The 24,220-nt window shown below is 40.7% G+C and overlaps 1 protein-coding gene and 1 pseudogene across 1 annotated transcript in view; one reads left to right on the top strand and one right to left on the bottom strand.

Moving 5' to 3' along the window:
• LOC149440223 (NACHT, LRR and PYD domains-containing protein 12-like) overlaps positions 1-22,999 on the top strand; it is a 60,074-nt gene extending 37,075 nt beyond the window's left edge. Inside the window, exons 8-11 of the mRNA XM_089658887.1 lie at positions 6,810-6,980; positions 21,090-21,257; positions 22,170-22,252; positions 22,340-22,999. Of these exons, the coding sequence (XP_089515013.1) occupies positions 6,810-6,980; positions 21,090-21,257; positions 22,170-22,252; positions 22,340-22,368 (451 nt within the window). The 3' untranslated portion in view covers positions 22,369-22,999. The remainder of the gene's footprint in view (positions 1-6,809; positions 6,981-21,089; positions 21,258-22,169; positions 22,253-22,339) is intronic.
• LOC149440224 (U2 spliceosomal RNA) lies at positions 6,296-6,411 on the bottom strand (annotated as a pseudogene).
• Positions 23,000-24,220: the final 1,221 nt, after the last annotated feature.

Genomic DNA, 24,220 nt, shown 5'->3' with positions numbered 1-24,220 from the left:
GCACTTCCTAGTTTTAGTAAATCAACCCCACAATGTTTATGCATTTTAGGGAGGTACAATTTGACATGTTTGCCATAGGATCTAGATGACCATGTCCGGATCCTTAAAATTTTTCCTTTCACTATGGTCAAAAACAAATGTCAGTTTGACCCCATTAATGATTAAAAAATTGAACGATAGTTTTTAAAATGACAATTTCAATGAAAATCTACAAGTGTTTACTCAGCTTTTTTTTTTATTTTACACAAAGTTGTCATTTAAATTATATATTCCTCACACAAGCCATGGGTATATGTAGAATTACACCCCAAAAATACATTCTGCTACTTCTACCGAGTATGGGGATACCATATGAGAGACATTTTGGGAGCCTAGCCACATACAGGAGCCTGAAATCCAATGACCACTTTTGAAATCCTGAAGGTGCATAAGGCTACGTTCACATTAGCGTTGTGTGCAGGCAGCAGAAAGGCGTTTGGGAAGCGTCTTTACCGCTTCCCAAACGCCTCGGACAATTCTGCACATTGCAGCACATGGTGCTATTCTAATGTGAGCGTTAGCGTCGCGGCAAAAACGGACACCTCTGGTCGAGTCAGGAGGCGTTGAAGCCTCCTATTCTAGTCTATGGTGCCGCTCCGCAAACGCCTGGCTGGCGTTTGCGACGCGGTTGCGGGGTGTTTGAGGAGCGGTAACACCATTCAAACTTCATTATAGGCATTTGTGGGGCATTTTTAATGTTCGGCAAAGGCCTGGCAACCACCGCTGAACCGCGCATGCGGCGTTTGCCGAGCGTTAAAAAACGTTCCGCAAACGCTGGACCAATGCTTGCCAGTCAAGGGTGAATGAGCCCTAACTTCCTCATTTCACTTCCTCACTACCTATCACAGTTTCGGAGGCCCTGAAATGCCAGGATAGCACCAAATCCCCCCAAATGATCCCTTTTTGGAAAGTAGACACCCCAAGGAATTGAAAAGAGGCATGGTGAGTATTTTGTAGATCTCATTTTTTGCATCCACCCACTGCTAATGGTGAGCACACATTAGGTCACATGGTACCACATGCACCAGTTCCAAGATTGAACAAATGTCTAAATAGTGGCACACTTGAATAAACATTGTCCACGTATATGTGGTACCCCATATTGAAAAATGATGACACCAAGTCCCAAACTATCTTGCCACTGCTCCCCATGTATTCTGGGCATCCGGGGGGGGCTCCACGTGACTATCTTTTCCCTCGTAAATCCAAAACTTATATGTACAGCCTGTTGCCCTTTCACAGGTCTTCTACATCTTGACCCCATATCTGGCACGCTTGCAGGGGAGAAATTGTTTGAATGCAAGGCTGCCAGGAAAATTAATGAGGGACTCATCAACGCAGATGTTTTGCTGGGGAGTATAGACATCTGCAAATTTTTGGTTAAGGTGATTTGCGAGGGGCTGAATTTTGTGGTGCCGGACAAATTCAGGGTTACCCCAAGGATGACAGAGTGTATTGTCGTTGACATGCATAAAACACATTATACTCTCATATCTATGCCTGGCCATGGCAGCAGAGAACACTGTATATGATGAATCGGGTCTGTGGACCAATTCAACCGCAATTCATTTTTTTTAGTAATGCCCATGTTGAGGGTTAGGCCCCCCAAAAATGTAAATTTGGAAACCGTAATGGGATTCCATGTGAATGGTCTGGCAAGGTTTGAATTTGGTTTGGCGGCGATATATTGTTGTGCATATAAATTGCTTTGATCCACAATCAATGCATGCAGATCTTCCCTAAAAAACAGCTCCAGAAAATCAAGGGGAGGAGTTAAATGTGCTGTTTTCACCTGAATTCCAAGTTGGACAGTGAATGGGGGAGCTGATTCTGCGAACACTGCGTTTCTGGGGACACTATAATAATGCTGGTATAGTGCTGATCTGATCAAAGATATTGATCCTTTCAGACACTATACTAGCAATGGAGGTTTATTGTGTATGAGTCTTCCGGGCAATCAAGGGGTTAAATGTGATGACTGGTGTACTGACAGGCAATCTGACACTCTCTGGGAGGGGCGTTAAAACCATGGGAGCATAAATCACATATATACTGTATATATGTAATTTTGCGCACCTGTACCGCCCTGTAGCAGTAGTATTTCTTCTATAGAGTGGTCAGGAAGTGGTTACATAAGTGGCTTGTGTTACGGCGCTGCGTTACTTTAACTGACAATTGCGTGGTAATACAACACTGCGCCAAAATGAAATTTACATCCTTTTTCCCATGAATTGGGCTTTCTTTTGGTGGTATTTGATTGCCTGTGCGGTTTTTAGTTTTTGCGCTATAAAGAGAAAAGACCAACAATTTTGAGAAAAAAAAACATTTTGGACTTTTTGCTATAAAACATGTCCAGTAAAAAAAATGTAAAAATCAAATTTCGTCAAATTTTTGGCCAAAAATGTATTCTGCTAAAAACAATTCCAATACGTGTAAATTAATTGTTTTACTTGAAAGTTATAGCATTTACAGATGGCGGTATAGATACCGGATTTTTTTTTGTATACTAATAATGGCGGTGATCAGCGACTTATGGCGGCAATCAGTGACTTTCAGAGAGGGCTGGCTGGGCTGGGACTACAGGCAAAGCGGAGCGGATCACGGGGAGGGGGTTCCCAGGTGTTCCAAGCTCAAGTGACAGTCCAGTGCTGCATCAGGAAGTGAGCAATTAAATCCGCAGAATCCCAGGTGACATCAAACTGTAAAGCAGCTCCAGTATCCAGAGGAGGGATATCCTTTCCAGGCTGTACATCCATTCCACCTTAAAGGGGACCTCTGGCTGATTTCACCATATATAACACACTGCGTATTTAAACTGCGCATCTGGTGAGTGTGCATTTTTACCACATTCTGCACTTCACCGAATGGAATAATTGTTACATGGAGTATATCTTCACCTGAACAGAGGATTCTATTTCATGAGCACAAGATTTGCATTAATTAAGGACAATATCACACTCACATTGGATGTTTTATTGATTTACTGAAATGTATTTATTTGATTACTCATACGTTTATTCATTGCACATTGCTATATTATTTATTACTTGGCTTATACGCACTTGGCACTTTTATATAATTTAATATTTTTATATATTTTCATCATTTGCATTATCATTGGTTGATTTCTGAGCTCTGCATTTTCTTATCACATATGCTATTGAAGGTTACAGGTTCCTTTTTGGTGGATTTTGCTGCTGTATGATTTTAAGCGCTCGCTGATCTCTTTTACACATATCATTTTAAATGACAATTTGTGTAAAAAAAAAAAAAAAAAAAAAAGTTTGTCATTTTCCAGAAACTTGTGGAAAAAAAAAATCTTCCATGGACTCAATATGCCTCTCAGCAGATAGCTTGGGGTGTCTACTTTCCGAAAAGGGTAATTTGGGGGTGTTTGTACTATCCTGGTATTTTAGCGCCTTAAGAAATGTGATGAGCAGTCAGAAAGTAAAAGCTGTGCAAATTCCATTATCTATACTATAGTTTGTAGATGCTATAACTTCACACAAAGCAATCAATATACACTTATTGGGATTTTTTTAATTTTTAAATTTGGCCTAAATTTGCCGAAATTTTAGTTTTTTTGGATTTTTTTTATGACAGAAATGACAAAATATTGTTTTTTTGTTTATAGCTCCAAAAATAAAAAGTGCACAGGTGATCAAATACCATCAAAAGAAAGAAAGCTCTATTTGTGTGACAAAAAGGACATAAATTTCATTTATGTACCGTATTGCATGACCGCGCAATTGTCAATTAAACTAGTGCAGCTAAATAAAAAGAAATAGTGAAGCGCTTACATTACATAAAAAATAATAAAAAATAAAAAGTGCCTTCAAAAATTATAATAAATAAATTTCATAATAATATGTGACAACGCTATATAATATACACTAATGTCTCCCTCTAATAGAGGAAGAAAAATGGTGCAACCAAACTTATTTATAATAGTGAATTAACGTACACTGTGAAAAAAACTCCACAAATCAAATTAAGAGTGAATTTACAGGTGAATGAAAACTCATATAATATATCAGTTATCCACTAAGATTTCGTGCCTAATTTGCACACATTATATATACATCATAGGTGAAAAAAATTGTCCATGCATGTGACTCTGTGCTTTTAAAACCACTCGTGTTCTCCACTTCTCGGTGTAAAATGAATCCTCTAAATGGCAGCAATGCCTGCTCACCTCCCCTCCTTGACCCTCACAGGGCCGCAGAGCTGTTTCCACCTCAGTGGTATATCCCTCCTGGCAAACTCATTCCTTCTCCTCTCTTAGTTCTCCACTCCAAACTCATAAAAAAACAGAGATTGTAAATCAGAGAAGGGGCAGAAGGGGAAAAAAATGACTCCTATAACCTTGGTAATAAGCTGACACGGTAGATGAAGGTGAAAACCTCTGTACAAGAAGAGATCTTAGAATGCAGCAGTCAGTGAAGAAGTTACACAGCACAGGATCTCAGAAAGTCCACTTGTTATGCTTTCCAATGGATCTTGTGAATCAGGCTGTCCTCTTCTCCCGCTGACCTGTCCGCTCCTGAAGTGAGAAGACAATACACAGGACCATCACCTATTTCAATATCATGCTGGATACACTTCGCTGCCTCTTCCTCCACACAAGCCAAGCCTCGCTCTGCTCCCTGCTGCTTGTGCACCTTTTTCTTCCACACTTTTCCCTTCCACGTAACTTTCTATTAATGTGCTTTGATACAGCACTTTGGGAACATCCAACTTCTTTTGCAATTACCTTTTTGAGGCTTTCCCTCCTTATGGAGGGTGTCAATGATGGTTTTCTGCACAACTGTCAGGTCAGCAGTCTTTCCCATGATTGAGATTCCTACTGAACCAGACTGAGAGACCATTTAAAGGCTCAGGAACCCTTTGCAGGTGTTATGGCTTAATTAGCTGATTAGAGTGGGACACTTTGAGCCGAGAATATTGCACCTTTTCACAATATTCTCATTTTCTGAGATTGTGGATTTGGGGTTTTCATGAGCTGTAAGCCATAATCATCACAATTATGATAAATCACGGCTTGAACTATCTTGCTTTGCATGTAATGAATGTATTGCATACATTAGTTTCACCTTTTAAGTTGCATTACTGAAATAAATGAACTTTTGCACGATATTCTAATTTTTTGAGGTGTGTGTGTCTGTGTGTCTGTGTAATCCAGTATATATACACCACCATTTGTAAACACTATAACTTTTACTTAAACCAATTAATTTACACATGCTGGGATATTTTTAGCAAAGACATGTCGCAGAATACATTTTGGCTGAAATTGATGCAGAATTTTTTTTTTTTTTACACTGGTCTGGTTGGTGTTCCAAAGATCTTTCACCTGTCCTTCTACTTAAAGGGACATTGCTCTGGGACTCTAAAGAAGTTACTAATTTTTTTTTTTTTTTTTAAGTCCGCAAACGTGCAACTATAACGTAAAAACCCGTAAGTGTTCACAAAAAATGTGCAAGTGCAAAACACCACACGAAAAAGGGCACTTAGGGGTGTGCTGTGTCCTACCCCGAAAGGGGCTTGGACCACTTACCCTGTTCCCCCGGGGCACGAAGCTCCTGACGGGGACAAGGTTCCCAATTGGTCCTCCTGGCCAAAAAGCCTGGTGGGCCACCGTTCCTTGTGTCCAGCCGAAACCAGACACACAGTACTTGGTCAGGGGGCTCTCCCGAAGAAAAGCCCCCTAGGGGTCAGGGGAGGAAGGAACCAAAAGGCCACACATCCTCCCCCTAGACTTCAGGGTAGGCCCGAGGACCCACACCCTCCATCCGTGAAAACACACGCATAAGTAACAGAAAAAGTGACAAACGTGGGAGGTGAATAAATTAAATAAATAAAAAATAAAAAAGTGGTACCGTGCCAAATTGTGCACAGACCAGGCCCTGAGGCCCGTAGCAAAAATTGCCCTGGTCCTAGCCAAAAGGCCTGGTCCTTAGGGCGCTGTGCAAAAAGAATGTAAAAACAGTGACCATGTGCCATGTTCACACAGTGGGGTCCCACACCCAGGTGTTACTAGTGGCACCCCTGAGAGCGTCTACTCAGGGGGCACCGAGTTTGCTGACTTTCTGCCTCCTCAGCCCCTGGCCAGACCAAGGTAGATCCGTCCAAATCAGGAGGTACTGGGTCTTTCCAGCGTTCCCAGAGGAATTACTCCCAAGGCCCCAGAACGAATCATGGCGCTCCCTGGTTTCTGTCCCTCCGGTACTAGCCTTCCGGACCCCCATCATACCAGTGAGGGTACTATACAACAGCCATCCCCGCAAAGCTAGAATGGCCGGGAGCACCCCCACTGGACACTGATAAGAACAGATACTACACTTGATCTTAGCCAAAAGGCCGAGAAACTCTAAAGAAGTTACTAATACTGTTACTATCACTGTTACTGCCACTACTATTGCTTTTACTACTGCCTTTAAAGATGAGGTCTGCTGTTTGATTCAAGCACAGACTACAACATAGCTTGCCCTGAAGATTAGATAAAGTCCTCAGTGTATGAAGTTTCTAATTCTGGTATATCCCACTCATCTCACTAATCCCTATCCAAATTCTCCAAAAAAAGAAACAAAAACAATGCCCCTAGACTAGTCAGAAGTAAAACAAGTGAATGTGCCTGGCTGCATTTGTCTGATATTCTCAGCATGTGTAGAGGGCCTGAGAATAACATGATTTGTGTAAAAAATAAAGACTAGCATTAGGTATTTTAATCATCACCTAAAATAGTTTCTGGATCTATTTTGTCCCTGCAGCCTCCGTGGATGTGATCTGTCTCCATTGCACTGTCATGATCTCCGCTCACTTATTTTGACAAACTCATCTCTCACCAAACTGGATTTATCAAGGAACAATCTGCAGGAATCTGGAATGAACGTTTTGTTTGCTGGAATCAGAGAACTGGGCAGTACTCCTCCGGATCTGAGGTGAGAATTATAACAAATTATATAGTAACCTGCAGGACGCGTGAGTAAAACGTATGCATGTAGGATGCATACACCCAGGTTTTACCCTGTAGGACACTGGGGTAAACGACCAGTTTACTTTTGCCATTGGAAGTAGAAAAGGTCCTGAGGACAGTTGGAAAAAACAATGCCCAAATCATCAGTGTCATTGGGTGGAATTGTGCCTCATTATTGGTGTTATTGGGCCCCATTGTTGGTGTCAGTGGGAGGAATAGTGCCCCATTGTTGGTGTCAGTGGGAGGATTTGTGCCCCATTGTTGGTATCAGTGGGAGGAATAGTGCCCCCATTGTTGGTGTTAGTGGGCGGATTTGTGCCCCATTGTTGGTATCAGTGGATGAAATAGCGCCCAAGGACTGAGAAAAGCATGCAAAGGGCCGCAGCTTGATGACCAACAGTTGTGTAGAAGATGAATGGAGTGTTATACTATAAATTATATAATATTCTGCCAGATTTTGGACTAAAACTTTTGTGTGAGGGATCCAGATATGTTACCTAGCTGAAAGATAAAGCTAAGTTCACCTTTTGGAGCATTTTAGGCTGCATTCACACTTGAGTGTTTTGTAGCTTGAAGCTCCAAAAATGTTCAAACATAAAAAGCCAATTGTTCTATATGGTGCCTGTTCACACCTGATGCTATGAACAGGCACCATAGAGAACAATTGATTATATCAGTATGAGTGTTTTTGGAGCTTCAAGCTACAAACTACAAAACACTCAAGTGTGAATGCAGCCTTAAACCCATATTTAGGGTGTAACATGCTCCAGACCTGCACCTCCATCCTAAATCCCCCCTCCCTGTGACAGTGGGTGGGGTATCCTGTCCTTGCACCTGCTGTCACATTTTGAAAACAGCAATCTACTACAAGTCCAGTTTGCCTCCACAGCAAACATCTTGTAGTTCTCAATGAACTGCAAATGTACATAGTCCATTCACACTGCCTACAGCTCTGTGTCAAAGGTATGGGCAACAAAGCTGCAGCCAATGTGTGCAGGAGCTTGGCATTGCTCTTGCGATTCATAGATCGGAGGTGCAATGTTTCTTTCTTAGGAACAGTAGAGGGCTCATCTGAGTGTAAGGGTTTAAAACATTTGTTGCAAAAGACAACTGACAACTTACACATCACACATAGCAGCTTGCATGTACAGTGAAGGAAATAAGTATTTGATCCCCTGCTGTTTTTGAATGTTTGCCCACTCACAAAGAAATGATCAGTCTAAAAATTGAATGGTAGGTGTATTGTAACACAGAGACAGTCAGAACAACAACAAAAAATTCAAAAGAAATGCATGTCTAACAGATTATGCACTGATTTGCATGTTTATGAGAGAAATAAGTATTTGATCCCCTTCACAAAACATGACTTAGTACTTGGTGGCAAATCCCTTGTTGGCAATCACAGAGGTCAGACGTTTCCCGTAGCTGGCCATCAGGTTTGCACACATCTCAGGAGGAATTTTTGCCCATTCCTCTTGGCAGATCCTCTCCAAGTCATTAAGGTTTGGTGGCTGACATTTGACAACTTGAACTTTCAGCTCCCTTCACAGATTTTCAATCGGATTAAGGTCCGGAGACTGGCTAGGCCACTCCAGGACCTTAATGTGCTTCTTCTTGAGCCACTCCTTTGTTGCCTTGGCCGTGTGTTTTGGGTCATTGTCATGCTGGAACACCCATCTACGAATCATTTTCAATGCCCTGGCTGAGGGAAGAAGGTTCTCACCCAAGATTTGATGGTACATTGCCCTGTCCATCATCCCTTTGATGCGATGCAGTTGTCCTGTCCTATTAGCAGAAAAACACCCCCAAAGCAGAATGTTTCCACCACCATATTTGACAGTTGGGATGGTGTTCTTGGGGTCATAGGCAGCATTCCTCCTCCTTGAAACATGGCGTGTTGAGTTGATGCCAAAGAGCTCGATTTTGGTCTCATCTGACCACAACACTTTCAACCAGTCCTTCTGCATCATTCAGATGTTTAGTGGCAAACTCCAGGACGGGCCTGGACATGTGCTTTCTTGAGCAAAGGGACCTTGCGGGCACTGCAGGACTTCCGTCCTTGTTGGCGTAGTGTGCTACCAACTGTTTTCTTGGTGACTGTGGTCCCAGCTGCCTGGAGACCATTGAGATGATCCTCACGTGTAGTTCTGGGATGATTCCTCACTGTTCCCATTATCAGTGACACTCCACAAGGTGAGATCTTGCATGGTGCACCAGACCTAGGGAGACTGACAGTTGTTTTGTGTTTCTTCCATTTGCGAATGATTGCACCAACTGTTGTCACCTTCTCACCAAGCTGCTTGGCGAAAGTTTGGTAGCCCAATCCAGCCTTGTGTAGGTCTACAATCTTGTCCCTGACATCCTTGGACAGCTCTTTGGTCTTTGCCATGGTGGAGAGTTTGGAATCTGATTGTTTGATTGCTCCTGTGGACAGGTGTCTTTTATAAAGGTAACAAAATGAGATTAGCAGCACTCCCTTTAAGAGACTGCTTCTAATCTCAGCTTGTTACCTGTATGAAAGACACCTGGTAGCCAGAAATTCTGCTGAATGATAGGGGATCAAATACTTATTTCCCTTATGAACATGCAAATCAGTGCATAATTTGTTAGACATGCATTTCTTTTGAATTTTTTGTTGCTATTCTGTCTCTTAGTGTTACAATGCACCTACCATTCGGTTTTTAGACCGATCATTTCTTTGTGAGTGGGCAAACATTCAAAATCAGAAGGGGATCAAATATGCATTTCCTTCACTGTATAATCACCTTTGAGTGTTTCTGTGTGACAGGATGTAGTTCCTCAGATTGATAGGCAGCACTTCTAGCTGAAAAACCAAGGAAACACCACTTGGGGCACTAGACTAATTTTATTTATTTATTTATTACAGGTACTTATAAAGCCCGATCAATTCATGCAGCCCTTTACATACAGTCAGGTCCATAAATATTGGCACATCGACACAATTCTAACATTTTTGGCTCTATACACCACCACAATGGATTTGAAATGAAATGAACAAGATGTGCTTTGTCTGCAGACTGTCAGCTTTAATTTGAGAGTATTTAAATCCAAATCAGGTGAACAGTGTAGGAATTACAACAGTTTGCATATGTGCCTCCCATTTGTTAAGGGACCAAAAGTAATGGGACAGAATAATAAATCATAAATCAAACTTTCACTTTTTAATACTTGGTTGCAAATCCTTTGCAGTCAATTACAGCCTGAAGTCTGGAACGTATATACATCACCAGACGCTGGGTTTCATCCCTGGTGATGCTCTGCAAGGCCTGTACTGCAACTGTCTTCAGTTCCTGCTTGTTCTTGGGGCATTTTCCCTTCAGTTTTGTCTTCAGCAAGTGAAATGCATGCTCAATCGGATTCAGGTCAGGTGATTGACTTGGCCATTGCATAACATTCCACTTCTTTCCCTTAAAAAACTCTTTGGTTGCTTTTGCAGTATGTTTTGGGTCATTGTCCATCTGCACTGTGAAGCGGCGTCCAATGAGTTCTGAAGCATTTGGCTAAATATGAACAGATAATATTGGCCGAAACACTTCAGAATTCATCCTGCTGCTTTTGTCAGCAGTCACATCATCAATAAATACAAGAGAAGCAGTTCCATTGGCAGCCATACATGCCAACGCCATGACACTACCACCACCATGCTTCACTGATGAGGTGGTATGCTTAGGATCATGAGCAGTTCCTTTCCTTCTCCATACTCTTCTCTTCCCATCACTCTGGTACAAGTTGATCTTGGTCTCATCTGTCCATAGGATGTTGTTCCAGAACTGTGAAGGCTTTTTTAGATGTCGTTTGGCAAACTCTAATCTGGCCTTCCTGTTTTTGAGGCTCACCAATGGTTTACATCTTGTGGTGAACCCTCTGTATTCACTCTGGTGAAGTCTTCTCTTGATTGTTGACTTTGACACACATACACCTACCTCCTGGAGAGTGTTCTTGATCTGGCCAACTGTTGTGAAGGGTGTTTTCTTCACCAGGGAAAGAATTCTTCGCTCATCCACCACAGTTGTTTTCCGTGGTCTTCCGGGTCTTTTGGTGTTGCTGAGCTCACCGGTGCATTCCTTCTTTTTAAGAATGTTCCAAACAGTTGTTTTGGCCACGCCTAATGTTTTTGCTATCTCTCTGATGGGTTTGTTTTGTTTTTTCAGCCTAATGATGGCTTGCTTCACTGATAGTGACAGCTCTTTGGATCTCATCTTGAGAGTTGACAGCAACAGATTCCAAATGCAAATAGCACACTTGAAATGAACTCTGGACTTTTTATCTGCTCATTGTAATTGGGATAATGAGGGAATAACACACACACCTGGCAATGGAACAGCTGAGAAGCCAGTTGTCCCATTACTTTTGGTCCCTTAACAAGTGGGAGGCACATATGCAAACTGTTGTAATTCCTACATCGTTCACCTGATTTGGATGTAAATACCCTCAAATTAAAGCTGACAGTCTGCAGTTAAAGCACATCTTGTTAGTTTCATTTCAAATCCATTGTGGTGGTGTATAGAGCCAAAAATGTTAGAATTGTGTCGATGTCCCAATATTTATGGACCTGACTGTATATATTGTACATTCACATTAGTCCCTGCCCTCAAGCTTACAATCTAAGGTCCCTAACTCACATTCATACATACACATACTAGGGTCAATATAGACAGGATTCAATTAACCTACCAGCATATTTTTGGAATGTAAGAGAAAACCGGAATACTCGGAGGAATCCCATGCAGGCACAGGAGAACATAAAAACTCTAGGCAGGTGTTACCATGGCTGGGATTCGAATCAACTACCCTAGTACTGCAAAGTGGAGGTGCTAACCATTTAGGCACTGTACTGTCTATATCCACTGTGCCCAATTTTAGCCAAATTAAAGGGCACCACCTGTAAATTATGCCAATATGGCTAAAATATCATCCCCAGGTGTTTGGGTATCATGAGTGAGATTTAAAATAAAAACTCACCAAAAACGATTGCAACTGGAATATGAATACAAGTCATCAAGAGAATACGACACTACAGTTATCCTAAGAAGCAAATGGAGTGGATTGCTAGGTATGGATGACCTTAAGATGGCTGCTGACCAAGCCTTCAAAATGGTGTCCAATGGATGGAGATGAACTGAGCTTAGATGGACTCTTAATGGCATCTACTCAAGATGGAGGACGTGTGTCCCGTGATGTGTGATGATGGATGATGACTATATAATGACATCCTGTAGAAGATGAGTGCATGATCCCATGTGTCTACCTAAGCTTACTATTTATCTCCCAAAAACAATCTAAATTCTTACTCTAGTATTATTTACTCAGCTCTGATTGGAGTGCAAATTACCAATTTAACAATTTAAAACTCAGGTTTTCAGGGAAAGACTGATTTATTTGGATCCAATTTTTATGTGATAATTCTATAAAGATTTATTTATGTTATTTTTTTCAGAGGATACTTTATATAAATATCTCTGAGGGTTTGGCAGCATTAGTCACTATTTTTAAACTTTTGTATATTACCATATAAACACGAACCTTTGCTTCAGGGATAACATTATATATACATAGCCATCCACATTAAAATATTAATTATACACTTAAAAATAATGTGTACACAATTTGAACTATTTCCATTTAACGTCTTGAGTATCTAAATGATAAAACACTTTTCTTATGATTATGACTGCACACAAACAAAAATATGGCAATATTATTAATCTTTTTTAGGTAGTATGATATTTTGTCTTGATCAAGTCTTTTCATATATTATTATACCTTGTATATACATATGTAGAACCAACGATATTCCCTTTTTGTATCCTTTTACAAAACGTGAGCCCAAAAGTGTCAATAATTAAAAGTACATATTTCTTATTCTAAAGATTGCAATCACCTATAAACATACTGATAATCATAACTGTGTCTGTATATACATTGAAACATGTCCACATTTTTTAAAGTTAATATATGTAATATAATCCATGAAGTTGACTTATTTTGTTTTATAGAAGAGTCTACGGCAACATTTTTCTCATAATCTATCTTTATGCCTTCTTCAGTTTATCTCCGGGAAGACAATGACCAACTGCATACCCATGCACTTAGTGAATAGAACCATAGCTAACTCCTCCTCAGCTTGTTGGCTTCTCTCATTGCCCACAACAATACAATCACAGATTTTGCGTAACACTAGTAATAACTGGTGGCTCCCTTGTTATGGAAGCAACTGACCTTTAAGATTTCGGTCTGACATCTAGACCAGTTCATAGCACTGGCGTAACTTCAGGGGTTACAGGGCCCACACTCCAGAGGGCTCAGGTGGCCTGCCTGTCACATTAGCATACCTCCCATCTGTCTCTTAACATAATCCCGTAAAATCTGAGCTGTTCCTGCTGGGTGCTGAAACACTCCTTTCAGAATCCATCCTCCAGAGTTAATGGAAGAAATGTTGTTGTTTTTATTGAGCAGTTAACAACTTTGATGGGATCTAGGGGTATATGGGATGCCCAAGGAACTGCAAACTTGAAGACAGACTTCATAGCAAACTGTATACTGTACAAAAATGGGGATTGGAAAAATAGCAGTGTTTAAGAAGCACTGAAGTTCCCTTGATGTACCTCCTCGGACCCCAGATAAATCCTTCTTTCCTTCTCCGGGCTGCACTGAGGGCAAGGGATTCCAAGATCTAACAATGTCTTAGCCACAGATGAAAACTAGTTGGATCTTACACCTGACCACCCTCTCCCTTTATTTGGCCCAAGGTGATTAGGAGTACTTACACTCTCCTGTCAGAGTGGTGGGTCCGTAGCTGCTTTCAGGCCTTTGCTGGGCTTGCTTCTTCCCTGCTGACAGGCTTGTCCTCCCTAGGACTTGGCACAATGGGAGATCCTTCTGTCCAACAACCAGCCTGTAGGTAGGCTCCCCTCCGTGGGGCCCCCTCACAGGCTCTACTCCCCAGCACCTTCCTTCAGTCCATGTTCTACCTGACTCCCCTGCTGCACAGACTGTCACTTTTAAGGTTTGCTTTGGCCACCATGCCTAGCCTCCAGCCTTGGGATTGGCCAAGTTCCTCTAAACATGAAAATCTAGGCCTCCTCTGCTTCTCTTACAGAAAGTGCCAGAGGTTTCTGGACGGGTGGTAGAGCTCCAGAAGCCCTAACCTGTAGAGCCTACCAGCCTGTCCTGAGGTGAACCCACTACCTCACTCCCAGCCTGACTCATCCCAACTCTTCTAACAAGCCTCTAGCTCACAAAAAATCCTATCTAGCACTAGAGGGTGTTACATATACATTTGCATGCAAATGTGGCAGCCTCTCTCATTTAATGTAGTTCTTATGGTGTGCTGCAGACAATACTGCCATTTAACACTTCCTCTTATATATCCAATCTTTGGCAACAGCTGGAACAGCCTCTGCTGATATGCATAGATTTTTTTCTGAGATACAGGAGCACATGTAACATCAGGGACAAAGAAGGGTGCGGCAGCTTCAGGCTTGAATGCATGACCTCCGAGCGTCGGCGTTTGTGACCTGCATTTGGAGTGTCATTAAGGGAAACTTGTTGCAGATCACAAGGACAGTGTGATTTGAATGCAGTGTGGAAAACCATTACAAAACACACACCGCAGTGGTAGAACTACCAGGGTCTTACTTTCGACTGGGCCCTGCTGTTCCACCACTGTGGGGGACCCCAAGACCTTGCACTTGGGTCCTGAAGGTTCTAGTTATGCCTCTGGTTCATATTTAAAATCATGTCATACTTTTAATTATATAGTTACATAGTTAGTCTGGCTGAAAAAAGACAAAAGTACATACAGTTCAACCACTAAAAAAAAAGAAAAGATATAATCCTACACCCACAGATGATCCAGAGGAAGGCAAAAAAAAACAGCAAAGCATGATACAATTTGCTCCTGCAGGGGAAAAAAAATGTTCTTCCTGATCCCCCGAGAGGCAATCAGATATTCCCTGGATCAACTTTACCTATAAATATTAGTATCCAGTTATATTCTGTGTATCCAAGAAAGAATCCAGGACTTTTTTTAAAGCAATCCACTAAGCTAGCCAGAACCAACTCTTGAGGGAGTCTATTCCACATTTTCACAGCTCTCACTGTGAAGAAACCTTTCCGTGTTTGGAGATTAAATTTCTTTTCCTCCAGACGTAAAGAGTGCCTCATTGTCCTCTGTGATGACCTCAGGGTGAATAGCTCTACACCGAGTTCACTATATGAACCACTGATGTATTTATACATGCTGATCATATCCCCCCTTATGTATTATACATAGTAATCATATCCCCCCTTAATCTCCTCTTCTGAAGAGATAATAAATTCAGCTCCTCTAATCTTTCCTCATAGTTGAGGTCCTCCATACCTCATCAGTTTGGTTGCCCTTCTCTATACTTTCTCCAGTTCCCCAATGTTCTTTTTGTGAATTGGTAGCCAAAACTTAACAGCATATTCCAGATGAGGTCTTACTAATGATTTGTACCGGGGTAATATGATATCTCTCTCTCTGGAGTCTATATCTCTTAATACAAGAGAGGATTTTGCTCGATTTAGAAACCACAGCTTGGCATTGCATGCCATTATTAAGCTTGTGATCTACCAGAACTCCCAGATCCTTCTCCATCATTGACCCCCCCCCTAGTATGTATGATGCATGCATATTCTTAGCCCCCAAGTGCAGAACCTTACATTTATCAACATTAAACCTCATTTGCCACATAGTTGCCCAATTACACAGAGCATTGAGGTCGGCTTGTAAATTGGAGACATCCTGTAAGAACGTTATTCCACTGCACAGCTTGGTGTCATCTGCAAAGACTGAAATGGGATTTTAATCCCAGACCCTATAGTGTTTATAAATTAAAAAGTAAGGGTCCCAACACTGAACCTTGGGGTACACCACTGACAACCCTAGACCATTCATAGTATGAATCATTAACCACTACTCTCTGAATATGATCTTTTAGCCAGTTTTCTATTCATTTACATACAGATACAATACATGCATACAATGTTACTTTAAGGAGCACTAGGTCACCTTGAGTGAACTCTCACAAAGTCCCAATACTTGGTGAGAAAATACCAGCCCACTTGGCTGCTTAGTAAATTTGTCCCAGAGCAAAGGTTTCAGATAAGCTTTGACACTGATCTTTTAGCCAGTTTTCTATCCATTTACATACTGATTTTTCCAAGCCTGTAGATTTTACCTTACACATTAGCCATGTGTGGGGAACTGTGTCAAACGCTTTTGCAAAATCCAAGTATACCACGTCCACCGCCACCCCTCTGTCCAAGCATACCACGTCCACCGCCACCCCTCTGTCCAAATTTTTGCTCACCTCCTCCTAAAAAGAAATCAGATTTGTTTGTCAACTTCTGTCTTTCATGAATCCATGCTGTCTGTTGCTTAAAATATTATTTTCCAGCTAGATCTCATCTATGTGGTCTTTTATTAAACTCTCCAGTATCTTCCCAACTATAGAAGTTAAACTAACAGGTCTATAATTACTTGGTAAAGATTTTGGCCCCTTTGTAAATATTGGCACCACATTGTCCTTACGCCAATCCAGTGGCATTATGCCAGTTATTAAAGAGTCCCTAAAAATTACAAACAATGGCTTTGAAATGACAGAACTCAATTCTTTAAGGACCCGTGGGTGTATGTCATCCGGTCCAGGTGCTTTATTCACCTTTATACTGTCTAAATATTTTTGGATCATATCAATTGTGAGCCAATGTGGATCATCTGGGGCTGTGTCAATACCATGCCCATTATGGACAAGAGCTCCCCCATGCTCCTTTGTATACACAGAGCTGAAGAAGGTATTTAATAATTTTGCCTTCTCTTTGTCCCCAGTCACCCACTCTAGATTATTTTGTAAAGGGCCTACATGCTCGGACCGGACATTTTTACTATTAATAGATTTGAAGAATGTTTGGGAGTTTGTCCTGCTATCTTTTGCAATCTGTAATTTGTTTTCAATTTTTGAGGCCTTTATTTCCTTTTTGCATATTCTGTTATATTCTTTGTAATGTTTAAACGATGATAGTGTTCCTTCATTTTTATATTTAATAAAAGCTCTTTTCTTATTATCTATGGCTTTTTAAACTTTGGCTGTATTGTTAAACTTATACACATGGGAATATATTTTGCAGTGTGTTCACATACAGACTTTTTTGAGGAACTCCCATTTCTGTGTTGTGTTCATTGATGTCAATATTCCCTCCCAGTCTAAGTCTTGGAGAGCAGCGCTCAGCCTTGGAAAATTAGCTCTCTTAAAATTGAGCGTTTTTATTTTTCCCGTATGTGCTTGCTGTTTACAGCTAACAATAAATGAAATCATGTTATGGTCACTACTACCCAGATGTTCATTTATATGGACATTTGTAATAAGCTCTGCAAGGTTTAAGATTACCAGGTCCAGCAGAGCATCATTCCTAGTTGGGGCCTCTATGAACTATACCATAAAATTGTCCTGTAGTAAATTTAAAAATGTTGACCCTTTAACTGTTCCTGCAGTACCATTACTCCAATAAATTTCCAGGTAATAAAACCCCCCATTATTATCAGTTCTACCCATAATGCTTCAGCCTCATCACACTCTTCATCAACTAGGTCCTCTTTCACACTCGCTCACTTCTCACATAGGGACAGACACCACCACCTTTCCTATTTACCCTGTTTCTCCGAAAGAGAACATAGCCAGGAATATTAATGACCCAGTCATGTAAAGAATGAAGCCAAGATTCAGCAATACCAATTAAATCAAAGTTTTGTTCATGCACCAAAAGCTTCCAAATCACCTATTTTGCTTGGCAGACTTCTGGCATTGGTTCTGGCATTCATAGAGGAATGGAAATCACCTTCTCCCTATCATCTAAGATTTTTTTCTCTCTTCCATCTCCCTTCTTCCTATCAATATTTGCTACTCTGCAATAACTTACTACCTTAACAAATGCTTGTAAATACAAATACCCTACTCCTGTATGAGGTAACATGTCTGCAGGCACTACTCCTCTCCCTCTCTCTTCTTTTGACTCTTTTGTATTGCATTTAGCCCACCCATATGATCCAGTGGTGGAACTACCAGGGTCGCAAAGGTTACCCCCACATAACAGGAAGGAGGAGTAAAGAGCCCCGGGATCACTCCTTACATCAATGTCCCATCGATGTTCAGGTTCCCAGTCTGCATGGAGGATACAATACTTCTTGAAATAAATGCACAAGATCTTAGTTTTCATATGTGGGGGGCTGTCCTATGCGATTCTCCACCCACTTATTACAGACTAGCAGACCTGGGAGCCATTAAAATGTTTGGTATTTAGCTGCCCTCGTGTAAAGGCTGGACCGGAGTTCCAGATACTGCTGTTACCTGATAACTGATGTAGAGGGCGGCTAATAGAGGTGTGTGATCAGTGTACAATCATGCTAATTTATTGCTTATGGAATCTGTTAGGAATTCTAATTTTACACCCGGTTTATGCCCATTTGGTTTCATTCTTACACCCAGTTTGTGTCTATTAGCGGCTATCTTGCATCTGGGTTTTGTCTACTGGTGCCTACTTCACACTCGGTTTATCTGTTGGCGCCATCCTTGAGCCTATTTAGCGCCCAGTTTTCCCACATCTAGGGACTATTACACTTAGAGAAGTCAGTGGTTGGAATGTCCAGGGTGCAGTGAAGACAATGTGATTGGTTGTTTCCTGGCAGTGTGGTGGAGAGGACACCCAAGCACATTTCTATATAATAATGAGCACATCTGCGTGCCCCATCATCAATATGGCCATAGTGATCAGTACAGGACTCGGGGGGAGGGGGGGTCTGTGTTCTCCCTCCAGGTGACTATCAAGAGAATTCACTGTTTACAGTGCTGACGTCATGCCGCTGCACGATCCCAGGTTGGCAGCAGCTGTTCATGTAAGCTGACATCCTTTGCTATATGTTATTTGGTTTTATGTACTTTTATTCATTTGGTATTTAATAAATACTACAGTATTGGAAGTTTATTTGCTCCTGATGAGTTTTATTTCACCACAGCCTGGCCAGACAGAATGACACTTATTTACAGAGTCTCATGTCAAGATACAGTATATGCGTTTCTGCTTAAATTTATGGGTGTTTATGCTGTTGTAGTGGCAGCCATAATTTCTGGTGAGTTTTCAGTTCACTGGGAGACGGTGATGGCAATTTAGATTGGAGTTGTTTTGCTACAAGCAAGAACACTTTTATGGTGGTGGATGGGCATAATTTCAACATTCTTAATTTTTGTTTCCTCTTTTGTTCTTGGACCTCACGGACATTTATTTATTTATTTTATTTTGATGCACTTTAATTTTATCATTAGATGTTTAGCGCTAAATTTCACCTTTTCATTTGTTACAATGCGACCTGTACTTTCTCTTTTTGAAAACTCAATAAAATCAGATTAAACAATATTTAGGATTTGGAGAACTATGTATAAAATTAGGCATACACTATTGAATGTAGATGCCACGTCATGTGAATAATTTAGGAGAGATTCATAAGTTAGAAGCACAGGAGTCATGTTTTTTTATATGGATTTTCACACGAGTTTGAATTTATTTGTGATTTTGTGTGCATTACGTTTAGCAAAAACACACTCAATCTGATTTATTTCTGCTAACAAAAAAATACAGGTAGTTTTAGAAGGAACACATGCTTTTACATGCAGTAATATACCCATTTTGACAGCAGTTAGAAATTGTGCAGTGGTTTACTGATATTAATCGTGTTTTCACTGCCACTGGGAAATTTCTAACAAACGCTCATTAAGAATTAGGAGACCTCAGATGACAGAGCACTGAAAAATTGGCCAAAATTAGGACAGTTTTAGTGAGCAAAACTAGGCCATAATGCACTAGAGACACAGAGCAAAAAGCACAGATGGGTATTTCACTACAGCATTTGGGAGATCACAGATGATATACCAATGTAGAATTGGCCTGCAGAAACTCTTAATCAGGGAGAACAGGATTAACAGGTGTATGCCTAAATTTAATTTTTACTTTGGGGAGTTTGAATATTATATGAAGTGGGTTAGGTACACCCCTTTATTGCACTTTGTTTTTTTCTTTTGAAACATGCAGTACCATTCTGTGAACAAAAAACAACCCCAAGAACAGATGGCCAGAAGCAAGTGAAAGCTACATTTTGAGCATCTCAGATTTTAAAAAATACCATAGCAATATAAAAGAAACACCAAATTTACACCAAAAAACCCAAAATACTCCTTTAAAATTAACTTAAAGCATTCAATAATAAGAAAAAAATGTCTGCAAAAGGGTTGATTGCCCAAAGAGCTAGCAATCAGAAGTAAAGTGCAGTTTAATGCAAATTTTCAGCTTCCCTAAACCTTTTATAATGAGGGTACAGGTTTATCTGAAAGCCCTGTTTTTTTTCTTTTCACAACCTTCTGGTCATAGTTTAAAGGCCATGCAAAAAATAATTGATGGATTTAAAAAGAAACCTTACAAGTTCATACCTACTGACTAAAGATGTTAACTCACCATTGCTAGTATGAAGAGAAAAATAAAGTGGGCTTACCCAATCAGTTTTTATGTTAAGGAGTTAAGTATTGGTCAGATGAGTCTCCTTTATATATGTGATATCAACCTCAAGGGCCTTTTCGCACTTATCCGTTTTCATGCAGCAATACTCATGCACTTTGCTGCATGGAAATGCATATCAAGTAGAAAGTTTGTTATTTCCTATGTAGCTGGGTAACATCTATTTGCTGCAGTTTATTGTGACAGGGAATCAATATGGACCATTCACACCTACGTGTGCATTACCACGCACTCTGAAATGTATCTGGAACAGTGTAAATCCAGACTAAGACTTTTCAGGTGGGTGACAGCTGAACTACATTTCACAGGGGAGGGCCAAGCAATATTCCTTGGAATAATCCATCCCAATGTCCAAACATTTCATTTAATTTTCTAAGACTCTGTCTACCAATTATTAATTTTAATGTGTCCACTTCTGCCAGTCACTGGAAAAATATTTCAAGTCTGTTTCTTTTTTTTCTCCCACCAGTGTTTGTAAACATGAAGAGACATCAGCCTGTGATGAACTTCATTCAGATATCAGCACAAAGCAAACTCTGACCAGACTGAAGATAAGGTTGGGTGGCTATAATGAGGCGAGATTAGATCCAATGCAGGATTGTTGTTTGGAAGTCCTCCAGGAAACAACATCCACCAGGTATAGAAATCGAAAAAATGTTTGGGAGTAATGCACATACTAAGCCTTAGAATTTGAATATTAAAATGTACACAACATTGGATGGGTATGAGATGTTGAAGTGGAAGGTTATTGTGAGGTTTTTTGACACCCAGGCTGCACTATAATGAAAAAAACAAAGGACAGGGCGACAAACAAACATTCTATATAATTTTTGCTAGAACCCTTTGGAGATTTCTGTGTTTATACAGATAATGAGAGAGACAATTCAGATTTGCTGTGTCAGTCACAGATTTCCCAGATGATAAATAAATTTATTCCAGATCCCAAGTTTTATCATTACAAATGGGGGGATGAGGAACTTGCTCCACCACTAATAATTTTAGTCAAGTTTCACAAAGTTTTACCTTCAAAGAAAAATAACTTTGCAGGATTAACAGAGCAAATCTGATGTGTGTTTTCAGCTTATACACAGGAAAGCCCAGCGCACTAGGCAATAGTCTGATATCCCAAAGATTGGACAGCCATGAGTGTGCAGACCCCTGCCATGGTGACAGCCGCTCAGTATTAGCTGGGTGATTCACAAGGTGGTGGGGCCCTATAAATGTGGGAAACGTTTAAAACATCTAAAGTGTCAGGACAGGGCGAATAGTTTGGTGAATTTGCATAGTGTGGTCAGTTATGAAGAGAAGAGATCTCACATCTAATCTACATACTGTAAAATCTACGTCAGATCTACTCCCAGCATAGGGGACCACTGACGTACATTACACGGCTGCAGATTTCTACATTACACACATTTCCAGGAAGACATAAAAATAGTTACCATTATAAAAATTATCAATTCTTACAGTCAATAGTACGAGCTCCCTGTTTTCCATCATCACAGGAACATTTTCTCATCTAACACTCTTAAATTATTCTTTTATGAAGCGATGGAATCTGGCATGCAATTATATACAGAAGAACCTTAGAAAATGGTCTTTGTGAGCCTGTCTCCTTTTCCTACTATGAAGGTAATACATGGATCCTGATATGTCCAGAATGGAATTTTATCAGATTAACCTGTGATTATTCATCATTGTCCTTTTTTTTTTTTCCAGGATCAGGGGGTAAGTGTTCTATTCTGTGACATCTGCTGAACATTATTCCAGAATTATCTGAGCAGTGATCCTCTGATTCCTCTATATTATATGGTAATTACTCCTTAATGTATTAATTACTACAAATTATGAGTTCTGGATCTTCACACCAAAATTGCCTCCAGCTAGGAGACCAGCACACTGGGAAATGTGTGTTCATGACATGAAGATTCACCCTACGCAAGTAAAAGAACCTAAATAAACAGTGACTGGTGACTACAGTGTGGGGCCATCTCCATCCTTCATCCCAATTCTCCTCTGTGGACGGATGAGGACACATTGGGACTCTCTTCTTGTATCTGAAGGAGCTTCAAGGACCTGTCTCCAGTCTTTTACAAGTTCTGCACTGTGTGACATATGGCATATTTCATCTGACGTTTACATACTGGTGCATGGTTTGGATGACTCCTCCATATGGATTGATGCTACAACTTTTATACTTGGATTGTACTGATTATTTTTAATACCTAGCCCCCCGTATATACAAAAATTGTGTTCACTTCTAATTAGAAAATTTAAAAAATACTGATAATGTCAGAAAAGAAATGGTGATAGTAAACATTCTTAGCAGAATATTGTGTATATATAATCATGGCAGTAAAATAAAATTGAGGATTTTAATAGTGACTTATAGAATGCTCTGTGATGAGACATGTGGTTCCAGCCAGTAACACATTTACTGCCCTAGGGTGTCAACATTCACTCACGCTACTGTATTTATGGAGGAGCAGTGTTGTAACCCCACAACAGGAAGTGTGTTAGGACAACCAAACCCCTCTCCTTCTCCTTATAACATTGAGGTTCTTCTGTAGTTCTAGAACACTTACTGTCCTGTTGACCCAGTTTTATAGAGATCTGTTCGCCCTACCTGTAACATTGTGAAAATGACATGCGTTTGATATTGAATACAAGAGGCACATTGATCAACGTTTACCTAAAAAACAATGCAAGGGAGGGATTAACTCAAGAATCTTCATGATACAAGAAAGCAACCAAGTCAACATTTAAAGTAGATGAGCGCTGATTAATCACATTCTGAATCAATAGCATAAACTGAACAGTGACCAACATGCCGACTGATTGGTGCATTCTTCTACATAGTCATGAAAGTGAACCTGTCTTTCAGTAAGTGCTGAACCCAGAGACTTTCCTTGATCCCAGTTCATGCTCCACCACCATAAAGGAAGTACATTTTCCACTGTATAGAGAAGATAGTTAATAAGGTAAAGAGAGACTTCCCCCACTCCCAGTCCATGCTCCATTACCATGAAAGGAATGAAAGTTTACATTTTATAGTGGAGATAATCTATAAACAGAGTTTATTCACTCCTAGTCCATGCTCCAGCACCAGGAAGCCCCAGTTGACATATATGCGACCGTGCAGGCCGCATTTTGCATGGGCACAAGAGCCCATTCATTTGAATGGACTCCCATGCCCGTGACACGCAGGCAAGAAGTCCCTGCACTTCTTCTAAAAACACAGCCCGCACGGGAACCTCGGTTCCCAGTATGTTTGTGTTTTCCAGTGTGGGCGGCATGCCATTAGAACTAATGGCACTCGCTCGCGGGTCTGCATTTCTCTGTGCGGGTGGTGCGGCTGCACAGATTTTCATGCAGATCCATAGCAGCACCACCCGCACAGATGTAAACCTAGCCGAAAGGAAGGAAAGATTACATTTTATAGTAGAAAGAGTCTATAAGACAAATAGAGACTTTCCCTGCTCCCAGTCCATGCTCTACCACCAGGAAAGGAAGGAAAGTATACATTTTAAAGTGGAGAGAGTCCAATGGCTCTTTAACAAGGATTCAGATTTTTTACATCTGTGCTCAGTTTGTGTCCAG

Source organism: Staurois parvus, unplaced genomic scaffold (genome assembly GCF_062004578.1).
Source record: "Staurois parvus isolate SC_StPar_1 unplaced genomic scaffold, SC_StPar_1.0 ptg001110l, whole genome shotgun sequence".
NCBI lineage: Eukaryota > Metazoa > Chordata > Amphibia > Anura > Ranidae > Staurois > Staurois parvus.
The sequence above is the reverse complement of the archived record's forward strand: the minus strand, read 5'-3'. Positions and strand labels throughout refer to the sequence as shown.